Here is a 25,437-nt window from a genome sequence, read left to right as displayed (position 1 = left end):
AAATAACCTTCTAAGAGCATGACTACAAAGCCAGATGCTGAAGCAGTAATCCAAGTCAGCTTTTAAGATGGACTAATTCAATAACTTTCATTTCAAATATGACAAATGAGTTAAATGATTTCAATTCTGAAGAATCCATGAAGCCATTTAATTATCTTTAATAAATATTTTCATTATCTAATGAAGCTTAGTTTTTCCACCCAGTACTTTCTCGCTAACATTCCTCCTGCTCTGCCAATACCAATGGCTATACTCCTTGTTTCTGGAAGTTAGCTGTATTAAACATACCATCTTCTTCAAAGTGACTCCATTCACCATAAAACAAAGTGCTATTTACCCACTTATTATGACAGCTTCCCTAGTCTGAACCATCTGGGAATTTTATTAGGAAGATCTAACTAATATTCTTATCTTGATTAATATAATTTAGTATGTCAAGTCTTGTATTAATTAGAAACCTTACAGAAGGTCTCTACAAGCATCTCTGGAAGATCTGCCCACCTCTCAGCCTGTGATACTGGATGGGGAATGCCTTGTACTGTAACGTTAGGCAAAAACCCCACATAAAGCTGTATGTTTTATATTGACGCTGTTCCTTCTTCCTTGAAAATGTAGCCGTATTGTTGATCAAATTTTGTTTTCAAGTTAAGAAACCAGATATTGGCAAACTGACATATTCAATAAATATGTGAACAAGAGATCATCTGGCATACAGTAAAAGAGAACATTACTTATTTGAATTAATTTAAAAAAAAAAGGCACAATAAATTTTAACTGAACATTATTTGTAACAAGTCAGTTGACAAGTATATTCTAAACAGTATCCAAGAAATTCAAACAAGATTTTGAAAAGCTGTAGGATTAATTTTCTCATTAAAGTTCCAAGAGAATTTATAATATTACTGCTGACACTCTAGGTACCACAAACTATTTAGTAAAAGGTAGCAGTCAGATGGTCTGATCTTTCAGTGGAGTTTTTGCACCTGAGCTGTAATAAAAAATTACCTTCCTACTTTCACTTACGGAGTTAAAGCTTTCTTTTTCAAGTGTATATTTTTCCAGCAGTGTTATGCACTAGGTCCATAAATACTGTTTTCTTTAATTTCAAGTTAAGACTCCCACTATGCAGTTTCTGGCAAAGACTGTTTTAGAGGAAGGGGAAAGGCCCAATACAACAAATCACTAAACCAGAAGGTCCTGAATGCTCTCTGTGCTTTTTTAAAATTCAAAAAAATAAGAACAAGAGGAAAAAAAATCTGCCCTTGACACTGTAAGAGCTGCCCCACAAAAGGTTTGAAAAGTTATAAATTATAACTTCAACTTGTAAAAATTTCCACTTTAATGTACAAAGTCAAAATCTCAGTGTAATCAGACCCACAATTCACAGCATTCACTTGTGATTATTGCATGAGTAAAAACAAATATGAAGGATCATTCCCTTAAAAAAGCATGTATGATTGTGTCTGCCAAATATAACAGTTAATCTATATTATTTTTTATTTCAATAAGATTGGATCTAGTTCACTTTTTAATCCCAGAGGAACACCCACTCACTGTTACTGTAAGCAATTTATAAGTACAACATTAAGTCTTACCGTAACAGTTACATATGTTTACGTGTAATGGACCAAAATTTTTTACTCATGATAAAACACATAGCCACACTGTTGTACAGAACTTTAAAAAAAAAAAAGCTATTTTTTCCTATCTATAATCAGCTCTCATGAAACACAACAACATGGATATTTTATTTCAAAGCAAAGGGAGGAGTGAGAAAATCTGGAAGCTCTATTTTGTTTGCTCAGATAGCTCAGCCTAAGAGGATGCAACAGTTAACTGCAGCATCATTGACTTCAGCACTGCCCATTTCAGTAATCTCGAGAAAAGGCTTATACAGGTCATGAAAGGCCAGCAAACACCTATTCAGGCATCAGACACTTATGGCTAAGAACTAAGAGCTACAAACTTACAACCATTATTACAACCAGATAAAAACGGCAACTTCCAACCTGCATTCTCTAGAGGCTTCTTGGATTTCACAGGAAACACCTACTCAATGGGCAGCCACACTGCTCTCCTGAGAACGAAGAATTTTTGCTTTACTGTTTTATTTCTGGAAATTTTCACAGACCTTACACAAGAGAGGGCTAACAGTTAAGAGCTTTGAATCCTACAAGAAACATTGCCCTTTTCCCTTTGAGATGATGTCTGAAGAATTCACCTGCTTGTGGATAAGCAGGGGAAGAGCCCTCTCATGGCAAGCCTTCAATTTCTGGCTATCTGATGCTTTTAAGTGAAGCAGGGCACCTAATGCATATTATAGCTGCAGAAGGTGATATAGTACTCCGTGGTCTCCAGAAAACCTGACCCCCTGCTGTTGTTTGTATCTAACTCTGCAAAATTCCCCTGCTGCAGAGACTGTGCAGCAGTGACTGGCTCCTTCTCAGTCTGCTGGCGCAGCAGAGATCTGGAGACCACAGTGAAGTCAACCACCTGAGTGACTTACCAGGGACAGCAATGCAGAAACAAGTGTCCACAGCACCAGGTTGTGTGCATGCCCCTTTTGAAGCAACCTGAAGAGATCAGAGTAGCCAAGAGACTCCTAGTCCTCCTCAGAAGAACAGTGCCATTCCCTGCAGCACCAGAGGGGGTGGTCTTCCCCTCTTCAGGGCACCCACTAGCCAGCACCTGGCAAGTGGTACAGGACATACTTGGTAGGCAGTTTTCACTTCCAGAAGCTAATGGACCTGGTGTTTCAGATATTTTATTCACAGCTCTCCACATGGCACAGCATACGTACATTCTACCTATATACCAGTTTGAAAGACAGAAGATAAATGTCCTGTCTGCCACAATGAATCTATTCATTTGAATAGGTATTGCTTTGTTTTTAAAAAAAAAAAAAAGGCACAATGAAGTCTAAGCAAAGTTAAAAGGAAAAGCAACCCAGCAAGCCAAAGTAAGCAGAGGTTTGAGGGAAAATACTTAAAATGCAGATTTAGAGTCTAATATTGCAAACATTACTTGTATACAGAACATTAAAATGTGTGCTTTTAACCATGTTTTGGTTGTTTCATAGCCCCGTTCACAAGAACGGGTAATACGGTTACTGTTAACATGGGTCTTTCACATCTGTGTACATCGCGGTGCTGTCAAACTCAGCTCAGTGAGGTTTCAAATAAAGGAAACCAAATGCTAACAGATTCCCTTCTGTGGGAAGGCTGGTACCCAGCTTCCCTGAATGCCATACGCCAAAAGCTGTTCACACGCTTGGCAGGCACAAGACACACCTTCAGAGTGTCGTGGCCAGAGGAAGCTCCGATTCATTGGCAGGAGGTTACAAGTTGTCCTGATGGAAGAATTTACTAATTCAGTGACAGGGTGATCTAGGTGTGCAAATGAGAGCTCCTGGGTGATCTGCTGACACCAGCTTCAGCTTCCCTAGCAGCCTCTGCTTCTTCCAGTGCAACACATTCAACTATGGCTGTGCTACCGTGGTAGGTCACGTAGCTATGTAAAACAGTTTTGCACGGCAAGCCACATCTGAGTAGCTCGTAATTTGCATAGGGTTTCACTGCAACAAAGTGGACACTCCCGATTTAGAGTAAGAGTTTGATTTCTTGCTTATGAAATCTGCACATACCAAAGAAAATTAAATGATCATTTAATCACATCCTAGCTATATCAGCTCAGTAAACAGGGCCATGACAAAAATAACTCCAGAGGTAAAAGTAACTACACTAATCAGAAGACCTGCTTGCAGGTCAACTGGTGACCACATCAAAGTCCTAGCAAAGAGATTACATTAATATGATAATTGGATGTGGCTGATAATGGGAGCAGTTCAGGAGCTGACCTGCAAGCAGATCTGGTGCTTCTGCTTGAGTGGCAGAAAGGCAACACAGCTGGTTATTGGTGGTAAAACTTGGGCCATCTCATCTGATGTCCCATCACATGTCTATCAGCACACTTATTCTTGATTCCTAGACTGCTTAACTCTCCTCCCCTCCCTACTCAAAGAAACCAGGTATGAATTGCAGAATGATGTTCCCTACTTTGCTATTAGTTCAACAAAACTGATGTGCACTGGGGCACTTTGCAGAGAAGGTGGGTCATTTTGATCAGGAAAAACGTCACCTTCAAGCACAGGCAACAGCAACTGGAAAGAAGGATAAAAGCAGTAGGATAATAGAAGGAGAACTTTCCTTCCCTCTCCTGGAGCAAGAGAGGAGAAACAGAACATTCAAGATATCAACACTTTACTTAAAAACCATGCAAACTTCATATACTCAGCTGTGCTATCCTCACAACACACACTTCTCTCCATTTTGCTATTTCCTCATGACTACTTTTATAACTGGGATTACATGTTCTTTGGGACAAGAGCAACTTTGTTAGCTGGGCACTACTACAACATCAGTGCTTGTTAAAATAAATAGTATCCTAGGATGTATTTCTCATCTGTTTGTTAAAAAGTCTGGATATAATTTTGTGGTGAAAGGGTAGAGCTTGCATCAACAAACCACCAAAAGCAACTACCAGATATGGCTTCTGAAGTCAAGGCACAACCGTATGGAAGCTGACTTCTGCAGCATTGGTGCAAGCATCTTAGGGGAAGTTGTTTAAATTCTCTCTTAGTCTAAAAACCTCCCTAATGACACCACCAGTCCTTTGAGCTTCTAGAGAAAGTACCTCAGATTACAGAATCTATTTACCCTGTTTGTCAAGAAGCAGACTCAAGACAGGATACAAATGCAGAACTTTTACCTAGTGCTGACAAATTCCTCAAGTTTTCAGATGTCCTAGTATAAGAATTTCAAACATTTATTTTTCTTCACAGAAGACAGAGAAGCACTTCTATTCACATTTAACAGATATAGGTTTCACTTGCCTACAGCATAAGGAATATGAATAAGACAAGAGAAAGGACTTTAATGTTTTAGCTTTTAGTTGCCTCTTCTCTAGATCTGGGAAAAAAGAGTTTACCTCTAAGTATCATTTTTCTAAAGATACCTTTAGGTCATACAGTTTTTAGGTAATGGTCATATAATTGCTATACCTCATATCCTCTTCAGTTAAACAGACTATCTGCTCAATACATAATTGCACAAGTCTGAAGCCTGAGCTGCTCAGGCTCAGCATCAAACCATAAAATCACAATGCAATCCATTATACTGAAGCTGAGAGTTTGCTCAAATATCCTGCAGTTATATTTTTTACTGGGGTTCAATGAAGAAAACCACTGCCAGAAGACTGACCTCTGGAGAATATTGATAAGATTCCTATATATAATTAATTTTTTTTTAAAGCATTCATTTGATGGAACCAGAAAGCAGAGAACTTCAAAGAAAATACAGTTACTGCCATTTTATCTCCTTTTTGTAAGAGACTTAGGAACACATATGGATTATGCAGGACTGAATTATACCATCTGATGTTAAGTATGAAGGCTGTATATTTTTGCTTTCATACTAGTTTTTAGTCTTATGGTCTAAATTGACAAACTCTTACAAACATGAGTGGTTATGCTTCATTCAATGGCACTAGCTACATGTATAGAAGAAGTCTAGTTCTGATGCTGAATGGCTTTACAGTTTTTTAGCTGAATTAAAGATAATTGACCCCTGAATTAAGGGACAGCTCCTTCTGGAAAAATCAAAATCAATAAAATCTTAAAGGAAATGCCGTTACCTTGTGAGCTAATGAAAACATATATTAATATTTCTAATAAATTGTATAATAGCTATGTCAGTAAAAATACAGCTTTAGAGTCTTTTATTCTGTGCATATTTGACTACTTTTTATATTTGAGCATAAAAGACTTGCAAATATTTATGTATATAAAATATATATAAAATTTCTTATAAGAAATTAGTTGCCTAATTTTCTAGAGTTTTATAATGAATTAAATAATTTTCACTGCAGTGAGTCTGAAGAAAAATCTTTATAGTTTCACTGCCATTAGCTTACTGAACGAAATCAAATCAACAGCAATAATAACCACCACATTTACTTTAGGGCAAAAGCTGAAAGAGTTTCATACAGAGGAAGTTAATTAAAAATTATATACTTAGAACCTAGTTACAGCAGCAGGCTAAATGATGCCAACACCCTCTATTATCCTGAATACTCTTAATGGGGTAAGAGTAATTCTAAAAAACACACACACAAAACCCCCACAATCCTGTAAAAGGAATTAGACACTTGTCAACAGAGAAGCAATATTACGTGTTTAACTGGACCAGCCAGAAGCAGGAAACCTCATGGCAGTTCACAGTGTTCCTCTAGCTAGAGCTCTTTATAATAGGAACTTTGCTTCTAACTGCCAAGGACTCCAAGGAGCAGTTGATCATATCTGTAATGCTCACACAAGCGTTTGTATGAAGTACAGACTTGGTGTGAAGTTATCAATGAGTTGACATGCATGGGAAAGGGAATGATTAAGAAACCTCCACATCCTCTGCTTGTGACTGTGGAATAAGATTTTTGAAAACTCCTCCACACATCATTTTCAGTAAGTATTCAGAATTTAAGCACTGTGGACTTTCAGGGTGAGGCAAAGGAATCATTACACAGCAAAAGAGAACATGCAGGGAGGAATCTGAGCTAGCTGCAACTAATCTGGCTCCAGACCTGAACACAGTAAACTTGAATCAGCCTCAAAAAATAGCCACTGTAAAAATCACTCTAATATCTGCACGCCACCACAGTGTGTGAATGAGCCAGTTCGCCTGCAGCTTGCTGGGGGCTGTGCGCTATGTTTGCTTATGCAAAAAGAAAGATGCGTGCCCTCAGATTCCCAAGTAGCGTTAGAAAATGGGATGGGATAACTCTTCAAGTCAATCCATAAGTTCCAGAGGAAAAATTATTATAACTACCACAATACAAAGTAATCCAAAATAATTATTTTTCTTCACATCTAGTTATGTGCTCAAATACAGATTCAGCCAAATAATGGGTAGCTAATTTTACATTTCAAAGATTAAAGTATATTTTTCCCCTGAGAAGATATTCTTCCTCATAACTGTAATGTCAAAATCCCTAATATCTGAGCCTACTTTATCGAACAAAACTAATACTGAGAAAAAAAAAAGATACTCTGTAAGCCTGAGGTAAATAGCTTGAAATAACTGGAGTCAAATGTTGAACTATGAATAGAAACTTCTCTTAGCAAGAACAGTGTCTTACGGTAGAGTACTAGGAGAAAAAAACTTCTCAATTAACAATCATCCTTACATAAAGTATCTGGACATATTATGTAAGCAGAAGGAAAGGGCATGGAACAGCCCTGTAAAACTCCATGGCCCAGTATGTACCAAAGCACAGTTAAATGCAAGAAGAAGAAAATGTTTAAAACTCATGCAGGTTTAAAAAAAAAAAAAGTTGTAATTTCAAAAAATATTAGAAGTACTGTTTGTATTTTCAAATGTAACAAATTATGCAAAAATCAGGACAACTCATATTAAGAACTGAATATACTAAAAATTTGAAGGTATCCAAATTAAAATATATTTAAACAGAAAATTTTAAAATCAAACTATGAGATTGTACATCTTACTGGCCAAATACTTGGAATCAGAATTTATAAGTGCATTCAAACCTGCCCTTTGACTCCTTAGCTTTTCCTACCTGACAAATACCTGACTTCTTAGGATTTTCATAAATATATGTAGCTAACTTTAAAATGTAAACATACATATTGGTTTCAAGTTGCAGACTGTATTAGATAAGACTGATATAAAATTCATATTCAGTTGTGACTTGCCAATTCTAAAATATATGCTAGGTCAATCTCCACATAAAGCTTCTAACTTCTGAACCTGAATAGCAGTTTTGATTCACGTAGCTGATACCTGATTTCTAAAGATGCCAACAGACCTCAGTTTTAATTTATTTATTTTTCATATATCAGAGAGGAGGTAGGGGATGATAAGGATCAGCACCGAATGTGGAATCTCCCCACACCAAATTCTTTTCAGATTGCCTCAGAGCACACCAGAACTCCAGCTGGTATCCTGACAAACCAGAATCTGAAGTCTCACCTTCAGAACGATAGCCAAGAGCAGATACAACAAAAATTGAGATATGTGCAAATATATCTTTTGCAATATCTAAAAAAGAAAGAGCACAAATCTTACGCACCTAATGTATCTATTTTTGCTGTCTCACACCACCGTTGAACATAAAGAGTCTAAAATTAGGCATCCATCTCAATTTGAAAGCTGCATCCCTCAGGCTTAGCAGGTATCACTTAATTTCTGCTACAATAACACACAGGACACTGTTGCATACTATAAAAGACATATACACCTGGAGACAGCTGCACCCTGAAATCTCTAATGAGATGAGCTCTAATGTGATGTGTGCCTGCAGCCCAGAAGGCCAAATGTCTCCTGAGCTGCACCCAAAGCAGCGTGGCCAGCAGGTCAAGGGAGGGGATTCTGCCCCTCTGCTCTGCTCTGGTGAGACCCCACCTGGAATCCTGCATCCAGCTCTGGAGCCCTCAGCACAGGAAAGACATGGACCTGTTGGATAAGGTCCAGAGGAGGCCACAGAAATGCTCAGAGGGGTGGAACACCTCTGCTGCGAGGACAGGCTGGGAGAGTTGGGGTTGTTCAGCCTGGAGAAGAGAAGGCTCCAGGGAGACTTTATTGCAGCTTTCCAGTACTTAAAGGGGGCCTATAAGAAAGATGGGTACAGACTGTTTAGCAGGGCCTGTAGCAATAGGACAAGGGATAATGGTTTTAAACTAAAAGAGGGTAGGTTTAGACCAGATAGAAGGAAGAAATTTTTCACCATGAGGGTGGTGAAACACTGGCCCAGGTTGCCCAGAGAGGTGGTGGATGCCCCATCCCTGGAAAGTCAAAGTCAGGTTAGACAGGGCTCTGAGCAACCTGATCTAGTTGAAGATGTCCCTCTGCTCCTTGCAGAGGGGTTGGTCTAGGTGACCTTAAAATGTCCCTTCCAACCCAAAGATTCTATGATTGTATGAGCCAGGGTAAATTGTCTTCATGGAGTAGAAAAAATTTCACTGGGCTTCTTTCAAAAGGTTACTGCACAAAAGTGATTCACTTCATTATGTTCTCCAGGTTTTTTTTTCAATCTTTGCACCCCACCAATCCCCAAATTTCTATCACTCCAAGACCTTAATTTCATTATTTCTACCATCACAAGTAAATGACAAGTTACAATTATCTTAACCTCTCAAGATGCCTCACAACAGCTAAAATAGTTTCACAAAGCAGCAACATGAGCAGGCTGCTGCAAGCTACATGGACCGAATGAGGAAAGCACTCAGAGGCTGCTCAGCTACCACCTGAGCTTGAAGGTTTGCCTTGCCTGCACCTCTGCACCTTCCTGCTCAGCTCCAATACCATCCCAGTACTCTCCCACTCCTGAACTGCCAGACTGGGACTGCCAGGCTCATGCCAAAATGTGATTGCCAGCATTTTCTTTCCAAACACAACTGGACAAGGGTGAAAAGTGATGTCTCCTTTTGACCTTCCGGTTATGGCATTTGGCCGGGAAATGGGTCCTCATCTTGAGGGGAGTCAGACCCTGTCACTCACATCTACTGACAGAAAGCAGATGAAGACAAACCTTCACCCTGCCTTGATGAAGCCTGGTTATGGTGCCTTCCCCACTGTGGAGCGAGAACCAGGTTCTTCAGAGATAACAAACCCACATCACCAATAGCAATCAGAAGCATCTCCCTGACGCGAGTACACTGCAACTTGGCCAACAGACTTGCACTGCCTCTTTTGCTTCCCACCTCCACCTTGGGGCCTCCCAAGTTGCCTGCTGGATGGCGGAACAGCTTCAAAAGGGAAAGCAGGGAGTAAGTAAAGATAACTTTGTCTGGGAAGGCTGCTGTCCTGGGAACAGAGATGGGCACAGATCTTGTAACTTTCACTTCCAATGTAAATTGGCCAACAGCTACAAGACTAAGCATCCATCCCAGGCTCAGACACTGAGCTTGCCTCAGAGATTTCCTATGAAGCCAAGACATGAAACACAGCCCAGGCTCTGCTCCGCTGGAAAGCATTGTGAAGAGTACAGTGTTTCCGCAAAGTTTTAATTTGCTCTAATCCTAAGCAGTTTTAACCTTGTTGAGACACAGCAAGTCCAAGCTTCAATTCAATCCAGAAAGCACACTGCAGTAACAGAGATCTCCCCTATTTTCTAAAATAATTGTCATAAATACTACAGCTCTGCTAAACAACACTGAGGTAGCATCTGATTCTCACAGCCCTTCCAGGGCCCCATAATGACAACGAAAACCAGAATTTCATAATGCCTTTAATGAAAGCACCACTTCCAAAACTCCTGTTCAGCAGGAAGTGGGGGTAGGGAAGAGAGCTGACACAAGCACTAAAAAAAATCCATGCACATTAATTCAGTCATGGATTTTATTCAATTGTCAAAACCTTTCAGATGGAAAACGTTCCTTTAGAAAGCTGAGTGATGATTTCTTTATTATTTCTTCACCACTCAATACAAAGTATCAAAACACAATTACAACAACAACAACACTGAAGAACATTTAGTCCTCATCTGATCTGAAAAATGTGCACAAACACAACAGGTATTAATTTCATCAGCCTGACAGCAACTGGGATAAGATGCTAAGGGTCAGAGAGAGATGAAGCATTCATCATGTTGAATTGCTAGTCCTTTCACCCTTCAAGCATCCTAATCATAGGCATATTTGCAGTCATTTTGATTTTCACATTTTATGGTAAGATGCAACTGCTTATTGTCTGTATGAAATGTAAGAGACCAGGTTTCCCTAAGAGAGTAAGGACAAAAGCAGTAACACAACCACAGTTCACAAGCTACTTGATGGTTTAGAAACTTGGGGCCAAATCTACTATTAGCACAAGCAAATGCAATTCCTCCAAAGCACTTGAATTGCACCTGTTTGTGTCAGTGACTGCGTTGGCTTGTTGCTGATAAAATTAACGCTCTAAGACTTACTATTCATTCTACATAGAGTTCAAGCATCTTGTATATATTCTTCCTAGAAAAGAGTACTGTAGCACTTCAGCAGGATGGGTGGGAACCAACACAACTGCATTTGATTCTAAAGCAACAGAGGGTCAAAACAGGGTCATACCCTCTAGGCCACTTTCCAACAAGACTGTGTTTACAGATTTTCATTACTATGAGTTTATAATCCCAGAGATTGTTGAAGAGCACTGTCATAATGCCTGTATAGATTAATTTTATATATTTATAGCTCCTTAATAAAATTAACAAGTATCTGCTAAACTGCAATTGCATTGAAAAATTTACACAGCATTTTAGGATTTCACTTTATAGTCATACTGGTTTTGTCCAGTTTACCTCATTTACAGGACTGGTATGTTCCAGGTTGCTTTTTGTAGTCTAAATACTGGTTCTTCAATTTTCTACAGCCAACTCTTGCATGACAGTCATCAAAAGGGCTATTTTTGGCAATTCATTAACAGAATTCTAAAATTAACTGAAAATCTAAACCTATTCCATTTTAAGCTCAAGTTCTCTTAGGCTTTCTAAAACAAATCATTTTGGTGGGAAAAAACCAAGTCTGACCCAAAATTTAAAAAGTAAAAGTATTTACAGTATGAGAAAGTAAGAAACTTCTACACTTACTTCATGAGACACTTTCTAGAAGATAAATACTCAGTAAAGGTTCACAGCCATTATAGCTCTGTAATTATTTTATATCAAGTCAAATACTTAAAAGAAAGGGAATGCCAAGATTTTCTGTCACATAGTTCAGGTTATCACCTTATGTAGTGACATTTCACAACTGAAAAGCATTTGCTACAAAGATAAAATGCCTTCCTATTATGAACTAGGATTTTTATTTTTAAAAAGTTGGCTAAAAACATCCAAGTCAAGGAGGATAAAAAAAGTAGAAAAATACATTTGTGCATACAGTCATGAGGGGGAGACTAATTTAGATACTTGATGGACTAATAGCAAATGATACAAAGAAGCATCACTTCCTGATAGATAAATTAAAAAAAGTAAATATCCAAGATACATTAGTATTTCATTTAGTCACAAAATAATCTACATTTATGACCCAAATAAGTTTTATTCTATTAAGGCCCCACTCACATTACTGGGAATTTCAACAAAATTATTATTTTAAGGTCAGACATCTCAGCTATTCACAACTGCCTTGGAGTGTTATCATATTGAAAAAACACAAGTACACTAAGCATAATAAACCAAAGAATGCTAAACAGTACCTAACATTAAAGACTTTTTATATAGGTGGCAATGTTAAGAAAAAGTAACTCAAGGCTTTAATTCAGAAAGTCACTTAAGCATCTGTATAATCCTAATGACTTCAGTGAGACTATGCAACAAGTTCCGGTACTCCGATGGATGAGTTTGCTGGCCCCTCATTTATCCAGTTACCAAAAAAAAGAAAAATCCCAACACACTTCAATTGATTTAATAAATTAATAGACTTGAAAGATATGCTGAATTCCTCCCTCCCATGGCCATTACAATGCCTTAATGCTGGTAAAGCCCTACAACTGCTTATGAAGCCATGCAAGTTACTATTCTTGCATTGTTTTTTGGGATTAAGTTTAATGATACTACACTGCTGCATCTAATTACATGCCTTAAAACAGCCAATTCACAGTAGCTCTCAGGTTACGATCCCAATCTCAAACACTCAGGCACATGCTTAACTTTCCACTTGAGTTTCAAGTTAAACATGCTCAGCGCTCCCAAGAGTAGGTCTGAAAGGACATCCTGTTTCTCCTCCTTAAACAAATGGATGGTATCTTCCAGTTAAATGATGCATGAATTTTGAGGATTCTACCTCTTACCTCTCTACGTATGTATCATGTTTTCCAAGTTTTTATTTAACTTTGTCTCAGTTACTATTTTACTCATCCTATGACATATGCCATGTGGGTTTTGTGGTCTCTCTTGTTTCTGTTATCCTGTATTTCAGCTTTGCATATATCATCTCCTCTTCTCTTAATATCATCTGTTGCTCACTGTGACAAAGCTTCTCTATTTTAATATTGTCCTAAGTGATCATCTGTACTGTCTCCCACCATTATTTTTTTTCTGTATGAAGTTTTACAAATGCAACAAAAGAACAGACATCAACAGACAATGGTTGCCTTTTTGTTTCTTTGGTTTAGCATTTTCCTTTCTGTACCTTTATGTCACAGGCATTTTTTTTTGATAAAAGTTCTTATCAAAAGTTCAAAGTGGTTGCTACTCCATGTACACTATATGCAGGAAATCTGAGTAATTTTTCTGTTACAATTTCCATATTGATTTTTGGCTCTCATTCTTAGAATGGGTTGAATTAAACTACTGCTACTTTCAGTAGCTAAAGATCAAGGTGTGTCACTACACATCAAGATACCTACAATAAAGATGCCACACAAAAAGGAAGGCAGACAAAACAGCAAGTACTTATCTGCAAACTACTGCTCCCTCTTCCGTTTTTCTTATTTTTTAAAACAGGTATGTAAAACACAAGTGAAATAATTTGGACAGATGCAAAAGGTGAAGTTACAGGAGTTACAAGCTGAATCGAAAACTAATTACCACTAAAAGATTATTTCACTTCCATTTTGTATTCGTTCTATTTACCCTGACGTCAAACTGTGCAATTCTTCCATCTTTACCTGGCTTTGAGGGTTTTCATGAGAGCCGGTATGAAATGAGGCCTACAACTGCAGCTCAAGGGTGGAAATTAGGGGACACCTAGCCTGATTTTGAAATAAATGCTTCATAAGAGAGTGGACAAATGCTTTAGCTGTAAATATAAAGGGCCTATTTGTACCAGCTCTGTCACCTGCCAGTCAACATGTAAGCACTTGTTATTCCTACTGTCAAGCACCTACCATTGACACTAACTTCAAACACACTTCTGTATATTCAGGCAACTTTGAAAGTCAGGCACAGTAAACACCTGTCACTTACATAATTACTTTTAAAAATGTAGAATTAAAAGTTTCCTCATTTACTTTTCAAATTGCAGACAAATATATAACCTTTCAAACATTTAATGCTTCCTAAGTGAAGTATTACTATTTGAAAGCAAACACCACTCTGGTCACGCAAGCGATGCCTCCAATTCCGACTTATTAACCTGAAACCTTGGACTTCAGTTTCTGAGATACTGAATAATCACAATCCACAGCTGACCCAAAACTTAAGGGCCAAGGACTGACAGTGGGTAGACTGCACGAGAACTTGGCTGCTGCAACAATTCAGAGGTTAAGTAATCTATTTATTAAAAACTCGTAGATGTATTAAATACAATTATAGTTGACTACAGCTCTCTTATCTACCACCAATTTAATACTACAGATGTGCAACACAGGCCACAGCGTTCAAGTGTGCAAAGGAGGCTGCCGCTCGAGTGCTGACAGAGCACGACCGGTGTCGCATCCCTTCCGTTTTCCCCACCTGCAAAACGAACACAACACCAATACTCCGTGAAAAGCATCACCAGAGCAGCAACAGCTTCTGCGAAACACGGCCGTCCTCTGCGGGTCCGCCGCCGGTGCCGCCGAGGAAAGGCCACGGCCCGCACCTGCTGGCGGCGGCCGCTTCCTCCCCGCGGACCGCACATGGCGGCGGGCGGGCCCGGCGAGGCCAGCTGCGTCCCGCCTGCCGGAGCGGCCCGAGGAGAGGCAAAGCGGGGGCTGGCGCCGGCCGGGAGGCAAGCCGAGAGCCGCGGGCCCGTGCCCGACATCACCGACGCCCGGTCCCCAACGGCTGCCGGCTACCGGAGGGCCGCCAGGCCGAAGCCCGCCCCCCCCCCAGCCCCGCCCGGCTCACCTGCACGCCCGTGTAGTTCTCGAAGAAGAAGAGCACCATGCTCTGGTAGATGGTGTAGAGGCGGTCGTCCACCTCGCGGTAGAAGCGGGCGGGTAGCACAGCGGAGAGCAGGCGCCAGGCGCCCCAAGCCAGCACGTAGGTGGGCGCCGTGCCCATCATGACGGCGGCGGGCAAGACGTAGCGCATGGAGTAGGTGTGCAGCACCAGCGACAGCAGCATCTTGCCGCTGCCCCCCCGGCCTCACCGGGACACCCACATGGGCGGCGCGCTCACACACAGGCAGGCAGCCCCGCCGACCGCATCGCCGGCCGCGCCGGGCAGACCCGCCAGGCGAGCGGGGAAGGAGCGGCGGACGGCGGCAGCAAGGAGGGAAGGAAAGAGGGAAAGAAGCGCGGGAGCGGGCACCGGCTCACGGCTCCCCCCGCGCCGCCTCTGCCACCATATTGCCCGCTCGGAGGCGGAGCCGCGCCGGCAGGAAGGCGGCCCCTCGGCGTCTGCGGGGGGACTTCCGGGACGGGCGGGCGCTGCGGTGGCTCCGCCTCGGCCGCGGCCTGACGGGGCGGGATGCGCTGCTACCACTGGAGCAGCCGCCGCAGCTGTCCGGGCCTCGACCGGTCCGGTCGCCCGCCCACGGGGAGGCCCGGGGCTCTGTCCTCGTCCCCCATTCATCCCCACTCGGGCCCCGGCGCGCAGTAAATGGCTACAGCAGCCCGCCGGTGCGGCCTGCGGGCCGCTCCCTCGTGGTGTGGTGGAGGGCTCCACGGCACCATGCGAAATGAGGCACCCGCGCTTGTAATTGAGTAGGGATAATTAGCATTAATTTTAACTGAGCATAGCGTAAATTAGAAGAAAATTACTTCCCCACACACACACTTTCTGTCATGAATCCAAAGTGGAGCACTAAGAAAATTCTATTTATTACTGCTGCCAGCTACAACCGCAGTGATGGTCGGGGGCTTGTCTGCATTTCGTGCTGGCCGGTGTGCGTCTCGGCTCCCCCAGGTTCTCCCAAACGCGGGCAGCTGCCTGCTTCGCATCCTTCGGACCCCAGCAGCCTGCTGACAGCAGCGGCCGGGTGCACCAGCTGCTTTTGAAGAAACTGCAAGAAGCCTTGTAGAAAACAACAGTGCCATAACCTTCCCAAAGGGAGTTTCTTACTAAGCTGTAGCCCATAGTGAAGTTTTTATTCCATGGGGTTTTGTTTTTTAAATTGTTTTATCCTGAAGCTTGTGAAGATCTCATTCTTTTAAAAGAAGTGGATGCTCAGTACCTTCTGCTAAGATTCTGTTTCCTTTGCCAAGCTGTAACTGGGATGAGCTTTGTCCTTTGCTGTTGTTTGCCTCATGTTAGCTGTTTTTTAATGTCTGTTGAAAATTGTACCCTGGATAGTTCACCAAAATAAGACTGGGGAATGATATTAAGTTGAAGTACTGTGGCAATATTCTCTTTGAACCACCGCAGCGGTCCTGTGCTCTGCAGTGAGAACTTCTGTTTGACATGCATTGTAAATTCTCTGTCCCTAACAAGACTAAATGGACTTTAATTCCTTGCCCCTTCCTGAAGCTGGGGGTGGAAGGCAGGAGGAGTGATGACAGCTTTTCTGTCAGGATCCCATGTCTTGATCAGTACATACATTTCTGTCCTCTCTCAGCAACTGCATGCACTACCCTTGGCTCAGGACTACCAGAGTAGAGGCACTTTCCCCATCATGGCTTCTTTTGGCAGCAAATTTCATAGAATCATAGAATAGTTTGGGCTGGAAGGGACCTTTTAAGGTCATCTAGTCCAACCCCCCTGCCATGAGCAGGGACATCGTCAACTAGATCATGTTGCTCAGAGCCCCATCCAACCTGACCTGGAATGTTTCCAGGGATGGGGCATCTACCACCTCTCTGGGCAACATGTGCCAGTGTTTCACCACCTGCATTGTAAAAAATTTCTTCCTTGTATCTAGTCTAAATCTACCCTCTTTTAGTTTAAAACCATTACCCCTTGTCCTATCGCAACAGGCCCTGCTAAAAAGTCTGTCCCCATCTTTCTTATAAGCCCCTTTTAAGTACTGGAAGGCTGCAATAAGGTCTCCCTGGAGCCTTCTCTTCTCCAGGCCAACTCTCTCAGCTGAGAATCAGCAAAATTAGTCTGCTTAGAGCAGACAGAAAATTGAGGAGGAAGTTTCTGTTTTGTGATGCCTATGACATGGCCACATGGAAGAGAAAGTAATTCACCACAATACAGGGAGGAGAAAGTAATCCAAGACAACACAGAGAAGGAAAAGCTGATGCCAGCGAACAGAGCCAGATATGTAGGAATGAGTGCTCTGGTGTGGCTGGAATGGCAGGATGGGTTGGAGAGTGGATCCAGACCTGCTGCTTCACAAAGGCAACTTCAGAGAGAGACTAGGATTCAGAGCAACCAGGTGTGTTTGGCTAATGAGACTGCAATCTGGAGTGGAAAATGTAGATTAGCAGTCTGTAAAATAAACAGTGGACTGGGAAGTGTTGGAGGATTGGGAAAATACAGGAAAATTCAACTGGCTGCACTTAAGGCAGAATATGAGCTTGTGAGATAGGGTTAAAGACTCAGTGAACAGCCTGAAGAGATGAGTTGCAGTGACAATGTGAAACAGATAAAATCTTCATATCAAGGAAGGAACTTGGGGCCTCTGATTCCATATATGTAAAATCATATCTTTCCTTACAGGACTATAAATCCACTCATCTTTTTGAAGAACTCGGATGTTATAATGATTACAAAATCTGGAGAAATGCACAGTTCTGGCTCTGGAGGACAGCTTGACTATTATGTGACAAATAAGAACTGAAGACACACCTTGAACGAAAAGGAAAATAAAATATCAAGCTCATCAAGAAACAATGCACATTCTGTGCACCAAATGCAATAGAAGTCTAGTGGAAAAGTAGTACCTAATCTCATAGTTTAACTAACTCAGACATACAGTCTTAATCTGGCATTTCTTGATGTATTTAAGTGGTTGACTTTGCAGACAATAATATTCTTTCAGTTTAGGGTTTGTGGGGTCCTTTTGTATATGCATTTATATACATTGCTATCCTACATAGATGGCTCTTTCTATCTTGCATCTAACTCAGGCCTTTACCCCAGTGATAAAAATGAGCACTGAGGTCCTTCAATTCATTAGGCTTATATATAAAAAGAAATATCTTTACCAGTTTAAGAATGGTTTCCCCTCGATTCCTTTGAACGTTTTTTTTTCCTCCTATAGTACCAATGACTAAGTAAGACTACTTGACTTTGCTGTATTTTATATTTAACATGTTTTTAACATGCCCCTTCTTTTTCCTTTTTTGTCACACTAATATTTGAATTTTATTTTTTCTTCCATTTGATGCTTTTTCGCATTCTTAATCTGTCACCATCCCACACCACACACACACACACACGTTCACACACTTCATTTCTGCTTTTAATCATTTGATATTTTCAACAGTCTCTTTTAATACGGATTCTTCTCTTTATCAAGTATATGTTATCAAATGTATAGATACTGTTTTAGTTTTTAGTCACACAAAAAGTATAGAGTCTCTTGTACTAAGGCTTAGGGCTTGTTTAATTTCCTAGTATAATTATATCAGTATGATATGGTAATACGGTGTTGAAATGTCTGCAAGTGAATGAAACCCAAACTTTTCACTTAAAGAAATGAATAGGCCCAATGATTAGACCTGGGACACTGCCACCAAGTCGTTGCTTCACTTGATTCATAGGCACTTTTTATCCTTGATCGTTCTGAATTGTGCCGCAGGAATTTGAATATTGGTCTTTCACATTCTAGACTACAAAGGCAAAAGAAGAAAAATATTCTGATCCTTGCTACAATTTGTAATTTCTAGTCCTATGGCAGCATAGGCCCTAATTACACCTCCTTTAACTGAAAAGCCAGTCAATCAGCAGAATTTATTCCTAGTCATTTTATTTTCATCTGGAAGAAGCAAAATCACTCCATTTAGGGTGATTAGGACTCTATTTAGGAAGTTAAGACTTCAAACCTGTTCAGATATTATTTTCTTCTGTAGAACAACCTTGAAATGTAAAAGACAAAACAAGCTTGCAATTTTGGAAAAAATCAGTCTGCCATGCCTAAGGAGTGCAGTCTGTTAAGCATAATTATTTGGTGTGAACCAGATTATTCCAGTGTTAGGTTCTTCTGCCAGTGGCCTCTAAAGTGGCCAAACTCACCAAACTCTGGAAAAATACCAGACTTTCATCTTATAGTGAAAAATACCAGTGACTGTACCTCTAGAAGGAACCATAAACTGAGTCGCTAAGCGCCAACTCTGAACGTTAAGGGATTTTCTCGTAGTGCTAGTCACACAATGGTGTTTCACAATTCTGTCACCCACTCACTGTAATTATCAATTAGTCTAAGCAAAGCCAGATAACATTAGATACAAATCAGAGTGCCTCAAGGTCTGGAATTTAAACCTTTACAGGTAGTCTTATCTCCAACAACATCCTGGGAGATGATTTATTGGTATTACCTTTGTTTACATGTGTTGAGAAACGAGGCACAGATATTAAGGCCAAAGGACTAGATCCAAATAAGGATTTAAGCACCTGAATTCCTGGGGTCCAGGACTCTTGAGTGGGTAGCTAGGCTTTCTATGCAGTATATGACACACAGAGAGCTAAGCAGCATAGAATAGGATCCACAGCAATCAGTCTGAGCAGAAAGTTGATTAAAATTAGCAGGCTCAATGTGTATTTGTGTAAAGTCAGGTAAAAGGACATGCTGAGGATGGCGTTGTGGCCTAAGTACAGCCTCACAGGACCTCATTCTGGATTTCAGAAACACCTCTGTCAACTTGAGATCCACAAGCCACAGGTCTCTCTCCAAGAGTTTGGTAACGCACTTTTTAAAATGTGGTGAGAGAAGATGCCAACATCACCTCCTATTTCCACTGGCATGGACAGAGAACTGTATTAGACATGGATTCAGTTTGTTGAGGGTGTCAAACTCGTACCTGCCACCACTGAGGAGGGTGACCTGCAGGGTAAGAATAATGAGCATCTCTTATGTTGAAGATGCATTTACTTAGCAATTGTTTAATGCAATGTATAAAAATAATTAGATTAGATTACTGGTAGGCTAGTTTAGATTACAGTTAGACTAGTTTAGACAAGTGAACTATTTTAGATGTGTCCCTTTTCTCTAACAGTGGTCATAACCTTCTGCATCTCTCCATGTTTGCTCTAGGAGATGAAGACTTCCTTGAGTTCTGTGATCCTCTCCAATCTTTGGTGAGACTTGTATTAGTTCCTGTCCATCCCTGACTCTGGCCTTGCAGGGCTCATTCTTGTGCCTCTGTCCGTTGGGATTCCTTGGCTGCCCCTCACACACAACATGACAAGGCTGTACAATATCTAGCTGGTCCACCTCAGAAACATGTTTACATGCACGTTCCATTCCTCACCCTCATGTCCTACCCAGAGACTATGTCTTTTACCAATAGAAAATGGTGAGGAAATCCAGTGGGCCAGCTTGTGTTCTGGGATAATTCCATGGCCCACAAGAGCATTTTCCATCTTATGTCCCGGGGTGACAGTGGGCATGGTTCTTCTTCTGCATCATGCCCTTGCAGTGAAGGGGAAACTCAAGTTCAGCTGTACATTAATTGAGGCAGGTTTCACTCCTTCTCTGCCTCCTATGAAATCTCTTCTTGAGGATCTGGCTATACTTTTCCCCTCTACAAATCAATAAGAATGAGAGATACAGAAGTAAGAACAGAGCAAACATCTCCCATGTTCTCCCAGCCTTCTCCAAGCCTTCCATTTGTGTTTCAAGGTCTAGAGGCAAGTATGACTTCTATATACACAGTGTAATCACCAACAGATTTATCCTACATGTACCTATCCTTTCTTCCCTTTACCTGTATTGGCTTTTAGCCTCCACAACAACCTTGGGCAAACAGTAGAATCATCTCTTTTTGTTTTGAACCTTGCCTCATTGGAGTTTCATTTTATATACCTTGGAGCTTGTATTGAGAGACAGAAAATCCCTTTCCACTCTCTTATTTGTGCCATTCATGATTCTTACAGATCTCTATAATATCCACTCTAGGCTGGCTGTTTCCCAGAATGACTTTTACTCAATTGTGCCCCATATGAAAGTTATTCTATAACTTCTATCGTGCAAGCATAGGCAGTGTTACCTATGGCATTTGCTAACTTCTAAGATTTCACTTTGCAAGTGATTCTTCTTTTACCAAAAATACATCCTGAATTTTCATGTGAGACATTATGTTCACTTTCATAGGATTTATCCATAAAAATAACTTTCAGCTTCTCTGCTACAGGTCTAGTATAATATGTCACCATTCAATAAACCAACCTAGTAAAGGGGGAAAAACGCACTTTGCCAATGGTTCTAAAATGTATTTGGTGGCCCTAGAGAAATGGTGATTCTTCAAGACTCTTTACAGATCATAGAGGAAAGAGTGTTTTAATGAACACAGACTCTTCTGCATCAAGCTGGATCCCTGTTGCCTTTCATCTGCCTCCTCTTTTTAGAGTCTTTACCCAGTTTCAGCCTTCACCCATCAAACTCAGTCTCCCTTCCAAAATGCATGCTTTGTTCTCAGCCCTGCTCTGTCTCTACATGCTTTTTTCCCAATCTCCTTCCCAGGCAAACCTAGCTAATTCTACTCCCATGACTCCTGTGCATCCCATTCACATTTCTCACACAATGTCAGTCTCTTTTTCCTAGTGAATACTAGTTTGCTCTTAATTTCCCTCGAGAACTCGTAATCCTGTTATCCCCTCTTCTGTATGTCAAAGTCTCTTTGGTTGAGCGATTCTAATTTTTGCTTCCTGCCTACTTGGTCACAGTCCAGTCTTTCCACAGCGCTTCACAGTCACAGCTTCACCCTTGACCAGGCAGTTTTAGTTTTGCCTTTTTCCCCTCTTTTGGTCAAGCTCTTACTCCCTTTGTGTGTAACTTGGGTGGCCTCTTCCTCTGTGGCACTCAGGTGCCGGCAGGGAGGGCACGGAGAGAATGGCAGACGTAAGGTACCGTGGCACAGCCTGTTACCTCCCTCCGGCTGGGCCTTGGACAGCCCGAAGGGGACGCAGCATGCTGTCTCTTGGAAAGGACACCATCTATACAGCCTGTTAAGAGAGAACAGGATTTGTGCATTTTAGTTGGTAAAGTCTGGGTTCTCTATTATGCACTTGCAAAGAGATTTATCAAAGGTCTGTGACTTCGACAAATTTGATCTGATTTTCATAGTAGCAGCAGAAGACATGTCCATATCTTAAATGCTACTCACTACCTTATCAAATTTCAAATTTCTGTCCAAAGGCCAAAAGTAGTTCCCTAAAAGAATGCAGTTTAGGAAATTTCAACCCCAAATTTTAAAATAGGCATAGACAAGACAGCAAAGAAAAGCCCCTTGACATTTGAAATTAAAATCTATTAATAAAAACTGAACTGACTTTAATACCAGGTGATGCTACAGTTCTTGTCTACAATTAGGGCTGTGTTCAAAGTGGAAATTTAGCTGAAGGACAAGTTAATATTTACATACAGAAGCCTAAGAAACCTGGGATCATAAAAGGTGTGAGAAGGGCTTATGTGGTGTGCCTAGGTATAGATATAGCTGCTCATATTTAGCAGAACCGGGAAAGCAAGTTGAACTGTATATATGAGTGTTTAGGGAAGCATTAGGTACCTCCTTCTGTATAAAGCTTCAGTTCTGTACTATCCACTAACCACCTAAGAGGGCTTTATTCATAGTAAAACAGCATTTTTGTATGGACAGTATGGCTTCAGTATAACAAGACTATAGCACAGAAGTATTTTGCTGTAGGAATCTATACCATCGCTGCAATTAGTATGGTTAGGTAAGTAAGTTCATCCAAGATTGACTGTATATTGTCTGTGTACCTTGCCCATGATAGAAACAGGTAGGCTTGCTACTAAAGCTTAGCAGCTTTAGGAACATTGGGTTCAAGCCCTGGCACAGATACAGGCTTCCTATCTGCTGTTGTACAAGTTATTTTGGTTTCCCGTTTATAAAATGAAAGTAATACTTACCTTACAAGGTCATTGTAATGCCAAATTAATTAAGTTTAGAGGAAGGATACTCTTGTGATTAAGGGACAGCATGGAATTTAAGTCTGCCTCCTGACTGTAGACTTTCTATAGCACCTGGCATAAGTTATTTCATGTTTCTGTGCCTCAGTCCCTCTGGTATAAAATAAGGACAGTATTTCCTCCCCACACCCTTTATTTGTTTAGATTGTGAGTAGAGCTGGTTGGAAAAATTCTGACATGTTTTTAATTGACCATTTGCTGACTCATCAAAATCTACTGTTTCAATGAGAACCCTACCCAGCTTCCTGACAGCTTGCTGACCTGGTTCCTTGGCAGAGATCTGGGAAGTGCCGGGAGCTGTGGCTCTCAGGGCTTCCAGGCTCATTCTTCCTTGATAGCTGGAGCTCTCGGTGTCCACAGCTGTGGGGCAGCCTGCTGTGTGGGGACTCCCACTGCTCATGGCTCTGGGGCAGTTCACCGCCAGTTCCCTGGAGCCACAGTTTCACGCCTTTTTTTCTAAATAGGGGATTGTTCCCAACAGAAAGGAACCATATTCTGCAATAACAGAGTTTTCTGCAAAACAAAGTTACCCTTCTCTATGCAGCTTTTCAGAGCAGGACTGTCTTTTGTTTTAATGCTGGTACATTGCATAAGACCAGGAGAAGCATAGCCCTCTGTTTAAGAAGCGATAAACCATGTAGAAAGAAGACTAACACAGCAGTTACAGTCAGTCCTTTCACTGCCTCATACAATACTTTCATCAGAGTTTCCAGCCTCACAATGCTAGACATGTTGCTCAACCCATTTGCCTACGGATGGGACCCTGGTGTGAGAATAGAGGTGGAAGTAGTTGGCTGATCTTCACTCTACCTACTCCTTCTTCCTGTAAAGGCAGGTGATACCCTTACCCTCTAACGGGAAGGTGATGTCCTTACCTGACATTGTAATACCAAAAAGAAGGGTAATATACATAATGTTTTAATAATATATCCAGTATCAGCAAAACTAATCTCTGTTCATCTCCAAAGGAATAATCTGAGACATACAGCAGTCAAAGACTTCACAGAAGATGCACACATGCAAAGTCACAATTCTATGTATGTTCAACTGTAATTTGTGAATTAACAGATGTTACAGAGGAGAGGGTTGCCACCTCTTTGGCTTTAGGCCATCTTTATCTCTGTATCCTGCAAAGAACTACTCAAGAAAAATAAAACAGTTTATATGCAGATACATGCATGAAAACAACCATCTCAATGCTTAAAGGCACTGATGGTGAAATCGCCAGGCCCAAAATGTCTATTGGTGACATTGGTAATGACCTTCTGTCTTGAGACAAAAGCATAGAAATGCAAAACTGACACATCTCAAGAGATTATACACTTCAGGCCCCTTGCATTAAGAAAAGCTCAAACATGCTTAGTCAGTCTTTTACATCTTTTACGAAGGTTATTACCAGACTTCTTCCCTGAAGACTCTTCAGTCTTCTTTACCCTGCAGAAAGCAAATCAAATTTCTTCCATCTTTTATTTGTGCCACAATTTCTAAATCTCTTCTCATATTACTTGGTTTTTTCTTGACTCTCCCTGTTTTGTTAACTTCTTAAATCCCAAGTTTGAAAACCTCCCCAGAACAGAACAGAACAGAATAATTATTTCATGTTTTACAAATGCTTTTGCTTGGAGAGATAAGACCCAAGCAGCCAGAAAGGGAGAATCAATATGATAAACCATGTATGAAGACCCAAGACCACTGGTATTCTACCTGAGAAGACATCCTGAAATAAAAGAAAGAGCAGTGTTGTTCTCTCAAAGATGGCTGCAGTAGAATAAGGAAGGACGATCTCCCACATATACTGTGGACTCTAAAACTGAGGACATAATATACCATAGACCTACTCTTTATGACATATGCCTAGCTCCTCCTCTCAGACTGGAAAAGAGAAGTTAGAAACGTAGCTGGAAGTCAACATCACAGGCCGCAGAAATTACGTTCTTAGTGCACAAAGGGGCTTGCAGAGACCTGCCACGCAGGTACAACAGTGATTGGTAATATAATCTGGAGTAAATGCAAGTAAGTGAAGTTATCCAATTCTACTTTGGGCAATATAAAATTTATTCATTTCTCATTAACCTACTTAAAATGGAGGAATTTATTGACTTTTTAAATTACTGCTCGGCTATCAGCAGGGCTCTCATGGTCTCCTGAGGGTAGGCAGAATGTGCTGTGTGCATGAAGAAAACAGATAACATTGATTCTGCAGCTTGCAAGGTTTCAATTATATCAATGCATAGTGCTATATTTAGGAAAGGTACTCTGGACAGTCTGTCAGTCTGACTTCACAGGACTTTAAAATCTATTTTTGATGGAAAAAATGATTAAAGAGACTAAAGCTGCCGTAAAAGAGGATAAAATACAAATTACATTTGGCAGCAGTAGCTCAAGCCAGAAAAACTTGATTTCTTTCTTTATTAACGTAACTGAAAAAATGCAATAGAATTGTCAGCTTCTCTAGAGGACCTGATTCATGCCATATGGAAAATTAA

The 25,437-nt window shown here is 40.9% G+C and overlaps 1 protein-coding gene across 1 annotated transcript in view; it reads right to left on the bottom strand.

Annotated features, from left to right (window-relative positions):
* AGPAT5 (1-acylglycerol-3-phosphate O-acyltransferase 5) overlaps positions 1–15,390 on the bottom strand; it is a gene marked incomplete at its 3' end in the record, with an annotated part of 56,525 nt that extends 41,135 nt beyond the window's left edge. Inside the window, exon 1 of the mRNA XM_081997178.1 lies at positions 14,818–15,390. Within this exon, the coding sequence (XP_081853304.1) occupies positions 14,818–15,036 (219 nt within the window). The 5' untranslated portion in view covers positions 15,037–15,390. The remainder of the gene's footprint in view (positions 1–14,817) is intronic.
* Between the last annotated feature and the right edge of the window lie 10,047 nt (positions 15,391–25,437).

The sequence above is a fragment of the Phaethon aethereus genome (genome assembly GCF_964289735.1).
Source record: "Phaethon aethereus genome assembly, chromosome: 3".
Taxonomy (NCBI): Eukaryota; Metazoa; Chordata; class Aves; order Phaethontiformes; family Phaethontidae; genus Phaethon; species Phaethon aethereus.
The sequence above is the reverse complement of the archived record's forward strand: the minus strand, read 5'-3'. Positions and strand labels throughout refer to the sequence as shown.